The sequence below is a fragment of the Pagrus major genome, chromosome 2 (genome assembly GCF_040436345.1).
Source record: "Pagrus major chromosome 2, Pma_NU_1.0".
NCBI classification, from domain to species: domain Eukaryota; kingdom Metazoa; phylum Chordata; class Actinopteri; order Spariformes; family Sparidae; genus Pagrus; species Pagrus major.
In genome coordinates, this window is record NC_133216.1 from 36,474,546 (window position 1) to 36,492,554 (window position 18,009).

Here is an 18,009-nt window from a genome sequence, read left to right on the forward strand (position 1 = left end):
ATTGTTTGTCAATTTTAGCTCAGCTTTAACAGTCTGCAGCCTCACATACTCATTCAGAAATTGAGACATATGAATGTCAATCCTTTTATTTTAAAATGGTACCATTTTAACTAATCGCACCCAACATGTTTGGGTCACAACGCTCTCTTGGAGCCCAGATCGATCAGCACTGGTGCCCCTCAGGACTGCATCAGCTCCCCGGTCCTCTTTATTCTTCTGTCTGGTACAGACTGCCTTGAAAATTAAGGGGGTCAAAAAACACCTGTTCCTCCAGAGGATCTATGAGCACTCTGTTATCAGACAAGCACAGAAAATAGTGTCGGACCCGACACTTCCCACTACTTCTCTATGTCCATTAAGCTTCTCAACACCAATATGTAATATAGGCTAGAAGTTGGCTTTTACGGATGTGCAATGTCGCTGTCACAAAGTCCAAGGCTGAGATCTCCAAAGAGGAAACTCTAAAGATGGAGATGTGAGCACCTCCCACTGTTCCTCCCACTTTACAAATAGAGGCCCAGTTGAGGCCTTCCCCCTTTTCCTTTGTCTCCAGACTCTGTGTGTGTGCTGGTGGTGCTCACCTGAGTTTGCCATGCGTGTTTGACTTCATCTCATTGTAAGTAAATCTAAACTTATTTCAATGCATTAAGGTTAAGGTCAATGTCTAAGTTTCAAGTATTTTAACATGCCTAAGTTTAACGAGAATCTTTTGGTTTGATGTGTTAATGGATGATGAACTTAAAAGATTGATTGATTGTAGCCTATTCTAATTTAATAGTATTTCGTCATATTTATCAGGCATGAATTACTTTGTTTCCTTTCTTTCTTTCTTTGTTTAGAACCATGGCACTCGGTGACACCACCCCCCTCAATTCAAACGACAAACTAATAAACAGAGATTAAATACAAGCAACTTCTGTGTCCTGGTGGTTTGTGTGGCTCCAGTCTGAACCTTCACAACAAAATTTGGTCCTTCGAGCCGGATACTGAGCCACACTCCACATGTCCACAGACTAGAGCAACTTCAAATGGCTGATTCAGCTGATTCAAAGGCTGTTGGCATTAACCCGGTTGATGGGCTGATCACTGATGAAGCGCAGGCTTCTCCTGAATTCACGGATGAACACCAAGGTGGACAAGACATAACCCAGCCTAACATGGATAAGGCTCCCCCTGTAATGTCTCAAACATCACCTCGGCCATCCTCATCCACTCAACACATAGAGCCTGCCCTTCCACCTGAACCATCAATTCCCCCTTTGCCATCAGCATCCTACACAATCCCTGAGAACCCACTCACAGAGCCCAGCGGCCAAGAGAGACCCAGGAGGCATAGACGCCCCCCTGACTATTATGGAGTCCATGTACTGCCACAACAAACATCTATAAAGTCCCATGGCCCACGCAGTGGTGCTTATAGTAAGACTGGCTCCAAGTCAGTTTCCAGTCTCCCCTCAGCCTCTCAAATTAGTAGGTTTTCCAGAGGCAGCAGTACTTCAGTCTTAAGTGATCTCCAAGCCAGCCTCCTTGAGGAAAAGAAGAGGAGAGATGAGCTGGAGGAGTTGAAAAGACAACAAAGGGAGGATGAGGAGCTTGATACAGAATGTGCATTGATAGACAAGGAAGCCAGAGATGCTCAGCAAAGACAACAGGAAGCCCAACAGAAGAGAGAGAAAATTGTCAGAAAGGTTGCAACGAATCGACGCATCCGCATTAAGGAGCAAGAGCTTGAGGCAGCCCAGCTTGTTTCAAGTTTTATTAGAGAAAACCTCTTGGATGATCACCCTGCTCCAGCTTCTGCACCAACATCATCATCTCTTCATGACCATGTAGCTTCCACTTCCCTTTATGATCTCCCTCCCTCCAGAATATTTACTCCTGCCCCTGTAAACATGAGATATGCCGAGTCTCAAGCTGGTTCAACACCCCCACTATCACAAATTGGCTATTCCATTGCCCCTCAGATTCATCCTATGCTTCAGCCCGCGCAGCAAATCCTACCCCCTGTCCAGGTTCCCACCTCTACTGTCCAGTCATATATCCCCCCTCTGCCTGCTGACGCCATACTACCGTCCCTCTCTACCCACCATGTACCTGTAACTGTAGGCATAGTCCAAGCCCCTATTCAAATCCCATCTAGGCATGCACCTGTAGCTTTAAGCTCAGTCCAAGCCCCCAATCAATCTGCATCCATGCTTGGCCCTGTGCAGCCCACCTTCGCAGGGAGTTTACCACCTATGCAGATATCATCTCTGCCTCCACGTTCTGTGCACTCGCAACCCCCCAATGTTATGGATCTGGTCCTGGCCTCAGCCTATGGGATACCAAAGCCCTCACTCCCTGTGTTCAAGAGTGGTAGAGAAAGTGATTTTGCTCTGTTAAAAATGGCCTTAGATAACCTCCTTGACAACCACACCCATCTTACTGAGCAATTCAAATACCAGGTCCTCTTGGAACATCTTAAACACCCAGGAGCCCACAAATTGGCCAGATCTTGCATGCATGATATGAGACCATATTCTACTGCCCTTCAAGCGCTGCAGGAGAAGTATGGTCAACCAAGGCTATTAGTTCAGGGTGAGATTGGTTCAATATTGAATTCTCCTGTTATTCGTATTGGTGATGTTGAGGCCTTTGATGATTTCTCTCTCTCTATCCATGCTCTGGTGGGAATGTTGCTGACACTGGAGGGCCCTACAGGATCTGAATTAAGATGTGGCTCCCATGTGGATAAACTCCTCAGTAAACTCCCTGTACAGTACAGAGATGGATTCATTGAGCACTGTATTAACCGAGGCATTCTCACTGGACAGGCAACCAGAACTTATTCCCTCCTTGACCTCTCAACCTGGCTACAGTTGAAATCAAGGGCCAAACGCATATCAGAGAGAGCTGTGGAGTTTCACAAACAAGAAAAACAGCAGACTGGAAAACGTCAGCCTTCCAGACCAGTCTCCTCTGTCTACTTGTTGTCAACATCTGATGAGAATGGCACATCGAGAGCACACTCCAAGGAGAAGGTAACTGCCAATTCTACTATTAAACCTAAACCTTACTGTCCCTACTGTAACATTCGAGACCACTTCCTTGGCTCATGTGCAGAGTTTAAGAAACTCACAATGACCGACATTGAGAAATGGATCAGTGAGAAAGGGAGATGCACTAAATGTGGGAGAACACACAAAATGGATAAATGCACCTTGAAGAGGCCATGTAATGTATGTAAAGAGATTCACTTAACCATTCTCCATGATCTCCATATATCTAAATCGGCCACAGTGATGTTTGCATCTTCCCCCTCTGAGCTCCTCTATGTTGACCAACCTAATCGCTCTTGTAAAGTAATGCTGAAGGTTGTGAATGTACTCATACACAACGGGGATAAAACCCTTAAAACGCACGCAGTTCTTGATGATGGTGCAGATAGGTCCATTCTGCTCCCCCAAGCTGTCCAACATTTGGGCCTCGCCACTCAGCCTGAAACCCTCTCCCTATGCACAGTAAGACATGATATAGTGCAATTGGATGGGGCATCTGTGTCCTTTGAAATTTCCCCTCTTAACCAGCCGAATGAAAGACATGTTATTAATCAAGCTTTCACGGCAGAGAACCTTGGGCTATCTCAACACACATACCCCCTAAAGCAGCTACAAGAGCAATATCACCATCTCGATGGTATCCCATTACAGCCCATTGACCATGCATGTCCCCTGGTTCTCATTGGCTCAGACTATGCCCATCTAATCACGGCCACAGAGGAGATACGGATGGGGCCCCCTGGTGGTCCACTGGCAGTGCACACCCGGCTTGGATGGGCTCTCCAAGGGCCAGCTAATGTAATACAAACCCAGCCAAATGTTTCCTTTGCTCTTACCTGCCTCAAAAGTTAACTACTCAGGAATGTGGAAAGGTTGTGGCAGATTGACACCTTGCCCTATGTGAATGAGAAGACAGCCACAAGATCAAAACAGGATAAATTGGCCCTTGATCTTCTCAACTCTAAGACGGTGAGAGTAAACATAGATGGTGTAATGCGCTATGCCACTCCATTGCTTAGAGCCCCTACTATGCCTGTCCTTAGAGCTCCAAAGGAAGCTGTCCTGCCCCGTCTCTGCGCCACAGAAAGACGCCTGTCCAAGGATCCCAAACTGTCTGAGAAATACCAAGAGGAACTGGATAAGCTGGTGCAGTCTGGCTATGTTTGTCAAATCCCCAGTGAACAGATAGACCAACCTAAAGAGATCTGGTATTTCCCACATCACATTGTTGAACACAACAACAAACACAGGGTTGTATTTGACTGCTCCTTTGAGTATATGGGACAAACTTTGAACAGATGTCTTCTGCCTGGTCCAACACTCGGCCCCTCTCTGCTGGGAGTTCTCCTCAGATTTCGCCTACATCCCATCGCAATCTGTGGAGATATTAAAGGTATGTTCCACCAGGTGCGCCTTTTGAATGAAGACAAGTCTTTATTGCGTTTCATATGGAGAGGGATGCAGCTGGATCAGGAGCCAAGTGTGTATGAATGGCAAGTGTTGCCCTTTGGAACAACCTGTAGTCCATGCTGCGCCATCTATGCGGTCAACAGACATGTCCAAGATCACTGTAATGGAAATGAGGAGGTTCTCCACTCTGTCCAACAATGTTTTTATGTTGATAACTGCCTCCAAAGTTTCCCATCCTCTCACCAAGCCAAGTCGCTCATTGAAAAGATGCGCCCTCTGCTGGCAACTGGTGGCTTTGACATCAGACAATGGGCTAGTAATGATCCAGCTGTCATACACCATCTTCCACCAGATGCAAAGTCCAAAACAAGCGAGTTGTGGCTCTCAGGAGATGGAGACCCCAAAGAACTGACATTAGGTCTCCAATGGAACTGCCTGACAGACATGCTGAGCTACAAAACTAAATCAATCACCTACCATCAACCTACAATGAGGAATATATACAGAGTGCTGGCAAGTCAATATGATCCTCTGGGCTATCTGACTCCCTTCATAACCCGAGCAAAGATCCTGGTTCAAGACCTATGGAAACAGGAAAGAGGATGGGATAACATCATCAAAACAGAAAGCCTGTTGAAGCAATGGCAAGCATGGGAGCTGGAACTGAATAATCTCCCTGACATTCACTTCCCCCGCTGTTATCTACCCACCTGCATCAACTCGGCCACATCAGATTCCCAAATGCATGTGTTCTGCGACGCTTCAGAGCGCGTCTATGGCGCAGTTGCCTACCTTCGGGTTGAGGACAATGTTGAGAACATTCATGTCAGCTTCATCATGGCCAGGTCTCGCATAGCCCCTAAACGCCAGCTTTCCATCCCTCGTCTTGAACTGTGTGCAGCTCTAGCAGGTGCCCAGCTGGCTCATCTTCTCAGTGCTGAGCTCACTATTCCCCAACAGTCTGTGACACTCTGGACTGATTCAACAACAGTCTTGTCCTGGTTGACCTCTGACTCCTGCCGTTACAAGGTGTTTGTTGGGACCAGAATAGCTGAGATTCAGACCCTGACTGACACCAGGAGCTGGAGGTATGTTGACTCAAAGAATAACCCAGCTGATGATGTAACACGGGGTAAAACCCTCCTGGAGCTCTCTCAGCAACACAGATGGAGTCAAGGCCCACCATTCCTCATCTTAACTGCTGACTGCTGGCCAACCAGTCCACTTGTACCAGCTGAACCAGAACCAGTTGAGGAAATAAGGAAGTCAATGTTCTGTGGAACAATGATGTCAACTGGCATAAACCTTCCTGATTTTAAGAAGTATGGCAGCTGGGATGACTTAATAGAGGAAACAAAGACTATGCTTTATGGGGCGGCGGATCACAGTTCAAACATAGCCCAATGTTACATCGACTCAGAGAAGCACCTTCTGCAAAGAGCTCAATCAGAGTGTTTCCCCGAGGAGATAAACGCCCTTAAAGGTGGGAAATCTATTCCAAGGAATAGCAAACTACTCCCCCTGTCTCCTGAATATGACCGTGAACTCGGCCTAATCCGAGTGGGAGGCCGACTCCGAAGAGCAGAAACCCTTGACCACGACACCATTCACCCAATTGTCTTAGATCCCAGACATTATGTCACAAGACTCATTATTAAGCATTATGATGAAAAACTACTGCACCCAGGCCCTGAGCGCGTCCTGGGAGAAATGAGACGGAGGTACTGGATTCTGCGTGGTCGTCAAGCCATTCGCCAGCATCAACATCAATGTCAAGACTGTCAGAAATGGAGAGCCAAACCAGTTATTCCCAAAATGGCCGATCTTCCTCCAGCCCGCCTTCGATTGTCAAAGCCCCCATTCTGGTCCACAGGCATGGACTGTTTTGGGCCTTTCACAGTAAAAATCGGCCGCCGCACAGAAAAAAGGTGGGGCATACTCTTTAAATGTTTAACAACACGCTGTGTACATCTTGAGCTACTTAACAGTATGGATGCAGATACATTTCTGATGGCCTTCAGAAGATTTGTCTCACGCAGGGGAAAACCCTTTGAACTCCTCTCTGATTGTGGAACAAATTTCAGAGCAGGAGAGTCAGAGCTAAGAAATGCTTTCCAGGCTATGGCGTCGGATTTGAGGCAGAAATTAGCCCACACACAGGTGAGATTCCAATTCAATCCTCCATCTGCCCCACATTTTGGTGGGAGCTGGGAACGTGAAATAAGATCAGTTAAAACAGCCCTCTATGTTGCATTGGGGAAGCAAACAACAACAGACACAGTCCTGCACACAGTACTGGTTGAAGTTGAAGGCATCCTTAATTCAAAGCCCCTTGGATACGTCTCCTCTGACCTTGCCGATCCAGATCCAGTAACACCAAATATGTTGCTCATGGGGCGGCTTGACTCCTCTCTTCCTCAGGCAATCTACTGCTCAAGTGAACTCCTTGGCCGAAGGACATGGCGTCACAGCCAGATCTTGGCAGATCGTTTCTGGACAACATTCATTCACTACTATCTCCCTACATTACAGACCAGACAAAAATGGAAGTCGGACAAGGACAACCTGGATTTAGGTCAGGTCGTACTGATTGTTGACCCCCAATACCCTCGAGCATCATGGCCCGTAGGAAGAATAACTGAAGTGTACCCTGGACAGGATGGTAAGGTTCGCAGCGCCAAGGTCAGGATGCAGGGAAGAGAATACGTACGACCTGTTGCTAGATTGATCCCACTTCCCGGGATCACAGATTGAAGAAAATGTACGTATTTGCTGCACAAATACGGGGGCGGCTGTCACAAAGTCCAAGGCTGAGATCTCCAAAGAGGAAACTCTAAAGATGGAGATGTGAGCACCTCCCACTGTTCCTCCCACTTTACAAATAGAGGCCCAGTTGAGGCCTTCCCCCTTTTCCTTTGTCTCCAGACTCTGTGTGTGTGCTGGTGGTGCTCACCTGAGTTTGCCATGCGTGTTTGACTTCATCTCATTGTAAGTAAATCTAAACTTATTTCAATGCATTAAGGTTAAGGTCAATGTCTAAGTTTCAAGTATTTTAACATGCCTAAGTTTAACGAGAATCTTTTGGTTTGATGTGTTAATGGATGATGAACTTAAAAGATTGATTGATTGTAGCCTATTCTAATTTAATAGTATTTCGTCATATTTATCAGGCATGAATTACTTTGTTTCCTTTCTTTCTTTCTTTGTTTAGAACCATGGCACTCGGTGACACCACCCCCCTCAATTCAAACGACAAACTAATAAACAGAGATTAAATACAAGCAACTTCTGTGTCCTGGTGGTTTGTGTGGCTCCAGTCTGAACCTTCACAACAGTCGCCGCTGTGCAATATGTGTAAGGGCATAGTGCAATATGTCACCATTGTCAGTGGGTGTGTATATGTGTACAAGTATATTTTATCTAACCCCATGCCATGGGGCACTGGGTTCACAACACTCAAAATCACACACACCCTTGACACGACACACACCATCAGCCATCTGCCTCGTAAGTAAAAAAGAAGTGAAGAGAACACTTCTTCAAAGACATATTTGCACAGTCACATGAACTGCAGTCAGGAAAGAGCCTGGTGAGGATGACGAGTATGCAAGTTCCTCAACTTCTCTGAAAAGCTTTCTGACAGCAGATATTCTTTGGCTGTGCAAACCAACTGTTGCACATCACTAGACTATCGTGCAGGTGAAGAGGCTGGATGTGGAGGTCCTGGGTTGGTGTGGTTATACTTGGACTGCGGTTGTGAGGATGGTTGGATGTACAGCCATAGTCTTGCAAATGACACTGGAGACACCCTATGGTACAGAAATGAACATTTAATTAATGGGCAACAGTTTCTGCAGGCTCCTGCAGAAAGCATGCAAACTGCATGCTCCCTCAAAACTTGTGACATCTGTGGCATTGTGTTGTGCGATAAAACACATTTCAGAGTGGTCTTTTATTGTGAACAGTCCAAGGAACAACTGAGTAATAATCATGCGGTTTCATCAGCATCTTGATATGACCCCCCACCCCACTTCTTGTTTCCATGTCCATGAATCAGAGCTGTAGAAGAGGAGCTTGCAGAAAGAAGCAGTCGGTTTTAATGTTGTTGTTGATCGGTATAGCTTGTGATGAACTGAGCCTTTTGAGGGTGCCATAATACTATCGCCTGTTACCAATGAACCTCTTTACCTGTACAATGTTCCGAAGGTGTTTTTGGAGCATTCCACAACTTTCGCAGTCTTTTGTTGCCCCTGGCCTACCCTGTTTAAAATGTGTTGCTAGCATTACATTAGGAATAAACATAAATTAACTAAAAATCCAATAAATATATTTCTATGTAAATAAATATATGCTCACACACAAACAAACAAACAAACAAACACACACACGCAACCTCATATACATACAATAACTCTGAGCTAATTTAATATAAAGGTGGGTCATATAAAGCTGAATGCTAATTAGAAGCATTCAATAGCTTTACAAAATGTCTGGAAATCAGCACTGATGAGCTCCTGAGAGTCTTAATCAACTGAGCCCCCACTGTAGGAGCAATGGACAAACAAGACAAAAATCATAAGGCTATGCAACTAAAAAGGCATTTGACAGGACTACAGGACACATTTGAGAGCGCTGCTGCTGCTGAACAAAAAAAAAGCCATTGCAACAAGGAAGCAATGCCTTTGGGCTCCATGAATATCCACAATAAATTACATGGATTTCGGCTCATTCATTTTCAAAATATCTTTCCAGTAGAGTTAGTCTAGCGTGGTGATTCCCAAAGTGTGGGCAGCAGCCAACTGGTGGGCCATGAAGGTACTGCAAGTGGGCCACTAGAGGTCAAGTACAATAAATAAATAAAATGTTTTCAATTTTTATTTTACAAGGAGTTTAATAACATGTTATGTCAAGTCAGTTTTCTATTTATAAGTGTGCCATCTAGTGACTTTTACCTGTGCAGCTGGACAGCATTGCAGGAAACACAGTTCTGACATGGCAGCATTAGTTAGGAATAGACTTTGACACAACATTGGATCGTATCTTATTCAGAATTGTACCTGCATGTGTTTGCTTGTGTTGAAAAATAGAAGATAAGATAATTTACAAGTTGTTAGGTGTAAAGGACTGAACACACTGCGTGCCTGAGCAGCGCTTGTGCTTGGCGAAACGTCTTGCTTTTTATATCAGCGTCCGTGTAAATAGGTTAGAGCAGACACACTGCCGGTGTGAGGAGCGCAGCTCATGTACATGTCAAGCAAGGCTGCAGTTTTGGCAAAAATAAACCCGAAAACCACCTGTAGACAGTCATATTGACATCATACCAGTAATTTACCACAGTTTTAATGTCTGTATCTGTAGAATACAGTGCATCCGGAAAGTATTCACAGCGCTTCACTTTTTCCACATTTGGTTATGTTACAGCCTTATTCCAAAATGGATTAAATTCATTATTTTCCTCAACATTCTTTAAACAATACCCCATAATGACAACGTGAAAGAAGTTTGTAATTAAAAATAAAAAACGAAAAAATCACATGTACATAAGTATTCACAGCCTTTGCCATGACACTCAAAATTGAGCTCATGTTGCATCCTGTTTCCACTGATCATCCTTGAGATGTTTCTACAACTTGATTGGAGTCGACCTGTGGTAAATTCAGTTGATTGGACATGATTTGGAAAGGCACACACCTGTATATATAAGGGCACACACCTGTCTATATAAGGTCCCACAGTTTACAGTGCATGTCAGAGCACAAACCAAGCCATGAAGTCCAAGGATTGTCTGTAGACCTCCGAGACAGGATTGTATTGAGGCACAGATCTGGGGAAGGGTACAGAAACATTTCTGCAGCATTGAAGGTCCCAGTGAGCACAGTGGCCTCCATCATCCGTAAATGGAAGAAGTTTGGAACCACTGGGACTCTTCATAGAGCTGGCCGCCCAGCCAAACTGAACAATCGGGGGAGAAGGACCTTAGTAAGAGAGGTGACCAAGAACCCAGTGGTCACTCTGACAGAGCTCCAGCGTCTCTCTGTGGAGAGAGGAGAACCTTCCAGAAGGACAACCATCTCTGCAGCACTCCACCAATCAGGCCTGTATGGTAGTGGCCAGACGGAAGCCACTCCTCAGTAAAAGGCACATGACAGCCCACTTGGAGTTTGCCAAAAGGCACCTGAAGGACTCTCAGACCATGAGAAAAAAATTCTCTGGTCTGATGAAACAAAGCTTGAACTCTTTAGCCTGAATGCCAAGCATCATGTCTGGAGGAAACCAGGCACTGCTCATCACCTGGCCAATACCATCCCTACAGTGAAGCATGGTGGTGGCAGCATCATGCTGTGGGGATGTTTTTCAGCGGCAGGAACTGGGAGACTAGTCAGGATCGAGGGAAAGATGAATGCAGCAATGTACAGAGACATCCTTGATGAAAACCTGCTCCAGAGTGCTCTGGACCTCAGACTGGGGCGAAGGTTCACCTTCCAACAGGACAATGACCCAAAGCACACAGCCAAGATAACAAAGAAGTGGCTACAGGACAACTCTGTGAATGTCCTTGAGTGGCCCAGCCAGAGCCCAGACTTGAACCCGATTGAACATCTCTGGAGAGATCTGAAAATGGCTGTGCACTGACGCTCCCCATCCAACCTGATGGAGCTTGAGAGGTCCTGCAGAGAAGAATGGGAGAAACTGCCCAAAGATAGGTGTGCCAAGCTTGTAGCATCATACTCAAAAAGACTTGAGGCTGTAATTGGTGCCAAGTATTGAGCAAAGGCTGTGAATACTTATGTACATGGTACATTTTCCTTCTTTATTATTAATAAAGTTGCAAAAATTTCAGACAAACTTCTTTCATGTTTCCATTATGGGGTATTGTTTGTAGAATTCTGTGGAAAAAAATGAATTTAATCCATTTTGGAATAAGGCTGTAACATAACAAAATGTGGAAAAAGTGAAGCGCTGTGAATACTTTCCAGATGCGCTGTATGTCACAAGCATGAAAAGAATACACACAACAGGTGAAGGGCAGTTTTTTTCCTGTGCACTTGCAAAAGGATAGGGCTGGCAGTAGGGGAATACTTCATCTTGTGTGTTGATCAGAGTTGTGATTAAAAGTTTGGCTGGCTGGATTGGATTTTCCAGTTTTAGATTGGGCCACATCAGACTTATTTTTGAGAATGTCTGCTCTAGTGGAAGTTTCTGCCTGATGCAGGTACCAGAAGAAAGGTCAGTGGGTCAATACCAAATTCAGTGGAATTTTTTTTTGCCATATCTTGTTTTGGATCAAATAGTTGGATAGACAGACTGACCAGCATTTTCATAATTAGGGCCTGATGAGAGCAGGGGAAAGCTGCTTAACATTAGTCTTAACATTAATTCAACAAAATCCATTGAACACAAATTGCTATTTACAACAAACTATATAGGAACTGAAAATGATGTTAATTGACATACAGCATAATATGACCTGCCTTTGTAACTTTCTTTAGAATGTAGATTTTGTAATTGCACAATTTAAGTTATTTTTGTTGGGTGATTGTAATTTTGTCTACTCACTGTCAATAGATAGATATGTAGCCAAGATAATTAGATTGATAGATAGGTAGATACTTCAGGTATATCAATCGATGATCGACCGATAGATAGATAGATAGATAGATAGATAGATAGATAGATAGATAGATAGATAGATAGGGAGAATTAGATAAAGGAATGGGGGCTTCTAGTCACCTCTGTTGTAGGTTTGACCATGATCCATAACTGACACTGTCAAATAGAAGAACAGAAACCTTTAGCATTTGATCACACCAACATAAATCATCGATATTTCATTCAGGTTTTTCTAAAAATGGCAGCCCTGATTCATAGAGCTGCTGATTCTCCCCCAACCTTTCCCTCCCAAAATCTTTTCTCTCTTTTGGGAACTCACCATTTTACAGGTAATAAAAAATAAAAATGATTGTGTTGTTACCTTTCAACGATTACAACTTTCACAAGCTCTTGGATGCATGTAATTATTGAACAGACTGTCCTCGCAAGGAATATTACAGCCTCAGTAGTGTGTGTTTGAAGAGAGTTCCTGTGTGTGTGTAGTGTATATGTGTGTCACAGCTACCACTAGGATCTCCAGTTTTATCTATCATTTTCCCTTTTGTGACTCTATGTTCATGAAATTAATTCCTAAAACAGTGGATGAGGAGTAAATTTGCTCAACTTGAAGGGAGGAACTCATCAGTGAAATCACCCATCGAGGTGATCAGACGGAATCAAAACCTGCAGATTGTTGGCTATTAGTGTTATGTCGTTAACCCCCTGTGTGTTATGGAAAAACATACTGAGAACTGAGAGCTAATAGAAAAAAGTCCAACTTTGAAGTGGGTTGACTGACTGACCACTGACTTTGAGGATGTGTGAGAAAGGAGAAATATAATCTGGACATGTTGGGAGCTATGCACAGTGCCCCAGAGGACCACTTACTGAAAGATACATTATGTAATACTAAGTGAGAGTGTATTTAACTTTGGCATATAACTGAAGACACCTCTTTTAGATATCACCAGATACAATAACAAGGCTGAGATAAGGGAAGGGGGAAATTGTGAGATGAGAGACACAAAGGGGATGAGACATGGTACCTTCACTTTCGATTGTGTCGACTGCATCATTGACCAGTCGAATGACAGTCACTATGGAGGCTTGTGGAGGGAAAAAAGGAGGAGATAAGTTTTGAAATACAGTTATTCAAAGTGAAAAATGCTCGTCATGGTGTTAGTCTGGGGTCACCCCTCACACCTGTGGCATTTCTTATGGTTTCTCACTAATGCCGGTTCTGTCTGCAGAGGACTATCTGGTCTGCTTATGGCACAGTCAAGACTTCTTGCTGAGTTGAGGGGATTTTTGGGGCAATTTGCATGCAATATTGTTTCCATATACTGTATGGATATAATAAAGGGTCTGTTTATCATCCATTCATTATTATTATTCATTATTCAATTCAATCTGGCAAACTGAGAACAGGAAAAAAGTCAGAATTTCATTTTTTTGCGTACACTGAAGATTTGAAAATATGTGGTTTGCCTGAAGAGGAAAATCTACTAAATAAAGAAAGCAAAGTGAAATGATAAGTCAAATTAATTATTTTTCTTTATTTTCCCACGGTGTCTACCTGCTGTATGTTTCTAGCTTTGTGCATGTGCATTGTATACAACCAATCTTGAGCTGAGTTCTGCCTGGCTGCATACACGCTGTAGGAGCGTGGACACAGCACAAGCAACAGCTAAGATAGTGTAATGATTTCTTCTGTTTCAAGACTATACAATTTTCTTTGTGGGTGTTCATCAATGATGAGAAATTATCTGATGCCTATATTTTATAAAGATTTAGTCATCAATGTTTTTTTAGACTCAGTGTAGCATTTGCTTGATACAATTGGTTTCTCACAGGCTGCTTCAGCTCCGCTGTCGAAGGGACAGATACAGGAAATCTTTCCTGCCACGTGCCATCACACTGTATAATAACAGCTAAAACTCTGGTCATAACATACAGTCTCTATGCACTTTATATGTTTTTACACAGTTCTGCCCCTCATCTGTTCACTGCACCTTATACTTTATTTTGCACTACAATTAATACTGCTTGTGTATACACCAACACTGCTCATTTATACATTTTTATACATATTTTTTGTATATATACATTTTTTATATTACATTTTATATTGTTATGTTAATATGTCTAGGTTGTTCTTTTAATTTCACTGTGTTGTCATTCGTCTCTGTGTGTAATGCTGCTGCTACACCTTAATTTCCCAGCTTGGGATCAATAAAGTATATCTATTCTATCTATTCTATTCTATTCTATTCAAATTTATTTTTTCTGAAGGTGAACTCGATGGTGTTTTCTAAATGTGGAAAAATCACTGTCCTGTCACATAAACCATTTGATTACTATCGCTGTTTGATATGAAGTGTCCATGAGTGTTAGGGGCTGGATGCGTTATTCTGTGGAATTGATTTTGCCTGCAAAGTAATCCCCTGTTATTTTAGCTTCGGTCACTGACCTGATATCCACACTGTCTGATAAAAATTGTATATACATATATTGATGTGCTGATAAAACCATTTAGTTCATTGATCTGAAGTAGTAGTGTGAATATATTATTGGCAGAAGTGTTGTTTTAACCTGCTGAGGTTTGCATCCACCTGTTTTTTTCAGCACATATGAATGTACACTCATGAAATTCTCAATTAGTCACAACAGCACAGAATATGAGCTGGTAACAGTCTTTACCCCTAAAGAGTCTTGAAAGAAACTTAAGAGGTATATGCATTATTTGTCTGCTGAAAAAATTCAGCCAGCCCTGAACACTCACGGACACTTCAAATCAAACTGTGATTGTAATCAAATGGTGCATTTGACAGACAGTCATTTTTTCTGCATTTAAAAACTGCATCAAGTTTGTCCTCGGAATTAAAATGGTGCATACAGAAAAAAAAAAAAAAAAATCTGATTTGTCTTTTTTTTTCCATTCGCATTCAACAAATTTAATTATTGAATGAATGGATAACACACAGACTGTTTAGTTAAACAAATCTGCAAAGATAACACAGACAAACAAAATAAAGTAACTTCACAAATGCAAAGAAAGCCATGGGAGAACAAAACAATATTAAAACAAAATAGCAACAATGCCAGTATATTTCTACTGTTTGCCATTTTAGTTGCTACACTTCCATATTTGGACACCAGTCAGATTTTAGGAGGCACATGAAAGACAAAAGCAACAGTATAGATATACTGTAACTGAGGCAATATTCACATATTTAATCAATTGATGATTAGGGGCAAACAAAAAACCTGCCATCTGTTATTTATGGTCATCCTGTAAAGTAAAACAATGAAAGGCATTGACTGCAAATAAATCTTGTGAATACAGGATGACATAATGTTAAAAATGAAACACAAAACCAAATACATAGCTCCAGCACAAAGGCTACAACCACCATTTCCACGCTGTGAAGCTGTCTCAACCCCTTAGCCTCTTCGATGCTGCTTACTATGATATTGTTGTGAAATCATTATAAAGTACATTTGAGAGAGAACCTTGGGAATGCATTCTTCTATATCTATATCTTCTAAATCTATATTAACCACACTTTTCCCTTGTCGTCTGTCCCGCATCTGCCCTACACTCACCAACCCAGTCATGTATACAATGATTTGTATTACTTATACACGTGTAAACCAACAGGATATATCCAAAGATATGTATGTTCATGGTAAGCCACTGGGGATTGTTGTTAAGCTCTATACCCTCCCTTCCTTTTATCTGCTTCCATGCTTTGAAGCTTTCTATTCCTCCTTCCTTTTCCCCTCTTACTCTCTGCACATACCCAGGTGCACATACGGTCCTCTATTACTTCTGCCACTGAATCTAAGTGAGTGATTGTTCTAGCACTTCCATGTGACTTTTATTTGTCTTGCAGCAAAGCACGTGAAAATTGTATCTGTTTTATCCTTATATAATGTGACGTACATCACTCAAATTGCACTTTTATTGGAGTTCTAGAGATTGATGATGAAACTTTTCAGACACAAGAGACATCTAAAGCATTTTCAAATAGCCCCACAAAATAACTCATACACTATGGATCTGGGGATATCGGTATATGGAAGAACCCTGAGCCACTCATGCTGAGAGTGTGAGATGTGTGTCTTACCATTGTCATCACAGGAGTCAGACTGGAAGGAACTTAGTGATTGGATCTCAGAGTTACTGCCTTTGTTGCTCCCTGTTACTTCTTCTGCCATGTCAACCATCTTACCTGCAGAGAGAGGTCAGGGGGTGAGGAGGGCCAGATTCCAAAAAAGATACAAATTTAGAAAAACTGACTGTTGAGAAGCGGAAACTATAACTGTATGAGAAGAATAACAGTACTTGGACATTCTCAGTATTATACTAGTGCCGGCAAGTTTATATCTTATGTTCATTTAAAACATATCAGATTCTGACCTATATCAAAACTTATTCAGGTTTCCCAATATTAGGTTTTATAAGGCTTTAAGTATAAAATATGCTATGCTAGCATGAGGGCAGCATGAATGAGAAATGACACTATTAAAGCAAAACTTTAGGTCAGCATGTGTGTACAGGAACTGGTATCATTAACAGTATCAGTTGGGTCCAGCATACGCATTTGCAGTTGTACTGAACCATGTCATCAGCTGGTGAATTCTTGCTTGCACAGCTCAGGTAAGGGTCACAGTACTTGGTCAGGGAACTCAAATTATTTATGAACCCCTGTTTAAGGTTGTAATGCTAATAAAGACAGGCTGATTTGGCAGAAGAAGGTGACAGCTAATGTCAGTAAGGCTTTGGAAGTGGCGCTTATCATCACCTGTTTCCTGTCTGCTTGTGCCTCTGCTATCTCATGAAGTCAAAAAAATATTTTTATTTTTTTATTTAAAAACACCTACCTCAGCTTTTGGTGTTACAATTACACTATTATTTGAATAACAATGTGATTAGTGATGTTTTATATAGTGTTTTCACAATATCTTTTACAATACACTTTACAATTTAACTCTTTGAGAGGTAATATAATTGTAATAATAATTGTACTATTGTTTTTCAAGGGCCTGTTTGAGGCTTTGTTGTACAGAATAATCTCTTTATGGATTGTGCATTTCGGTGAAATAATGAAAAGTATTAGTAAGTAGTAAAAAATATTTAAAAGTGCTGTCTGATGGTTTGTTTTTGTACTCCGTTGATAAAATATTATATTTATATGTCATAGTTTGAGTTTGTGGTTTTGTTCTTTGTCCTGTTTTATTTTGAAGTGATATCCTCCTGTGTCATGTCTCACTTTCCGTTTCCCACCTTTGGGATTTTCTGCTCCTCCCTGATGTGTTTCACCTGTGTCCAATTATCCCGACCTCCCTTGTGAATAGTCTGTGTGCTCCCGGCTCTCTTTGTCAATTCATCTGTTTAGTTCCCTAAGCCTGTTCCTGTGTCTCTGTGTCCCAGCTTCCCATGGTTTTTTTCTGGCTTTTATTCCTTGTGTTTTTCCTAGTTTGTACTTTGTCTTGCTTTTAATTCCTGGATTACTTGATTTTTTGCCTTTGCCTGCTTTGTGTTGTTGCCTCTTTTTTGGATTGTGGATTTCATAGACTGGGTTTTTTCAGCTTTATTTATTAAAGCTCTCTTTTCATTTACCTTCCAGCAAGTGTGTCCGGCATGTGTGTCCTGCATTTGGGTTAGGGTTCATTTGGAGCATACAGAGGCCAGACATCTGTTGTTGTAGAATGTTTGATTAGTGTACCATGGGCTTTAGGGGTAAATTAAATACTTTCTTCTATCTGTTTTTCAGGTAGTTGAGTGTGCACTTGACAGCTGTGTCATTAAACTAGACATGACTGACACATCCCTAGTCAATTTCCGTGCACAAAATATCAACATTTTAACATAATGTTAAAGGTATGTAAAATGACAGTGTGGTGTTTAACAAGAAAGAACTGACATATAAGGAATATATAGATCCCGGGCCAAACAAAACTGCAT

The 18,009-nt window shown here is 42.2% G+C and overlaps 1 protein-coding gene across 3 annotated transcripts in view; it reads right to left on the reverse strand.

The window, feature by feature from the left end:
- fat3a (FAT atypical cadherin 3a) overlaps window positions 1–18,009 on the reverse strand; it is a 208,623-nt gene that overhangs the window by 6,618 nt on the left and 183,996 nt on the right. For 2 of the 3 annotated variants that reach the window (XM_073493717.1, XM_073493710.1), the window contains exons 27-29: window positions 16,169–16,273; window positions 13,085–13,144; window positions 12,180–12,215 (exon numbers count right to left, since the gene is read on the reverse strand). In XM_073493717.1, the coding sequence (XP_073349818.1) occupies window positions 12,180–12,215; window positions 13,085–13,144; window positions 16,169–16,273 (201 nt within the window). The remainder of the gene's footprint in view (window positions 1–12,179; window positions 12,216–13,084; window positions 13,145–16,168; window positions 16,274–18,009) is intronic. The other variant, XM_073493718.1, reaches the window with a different exon arrangement.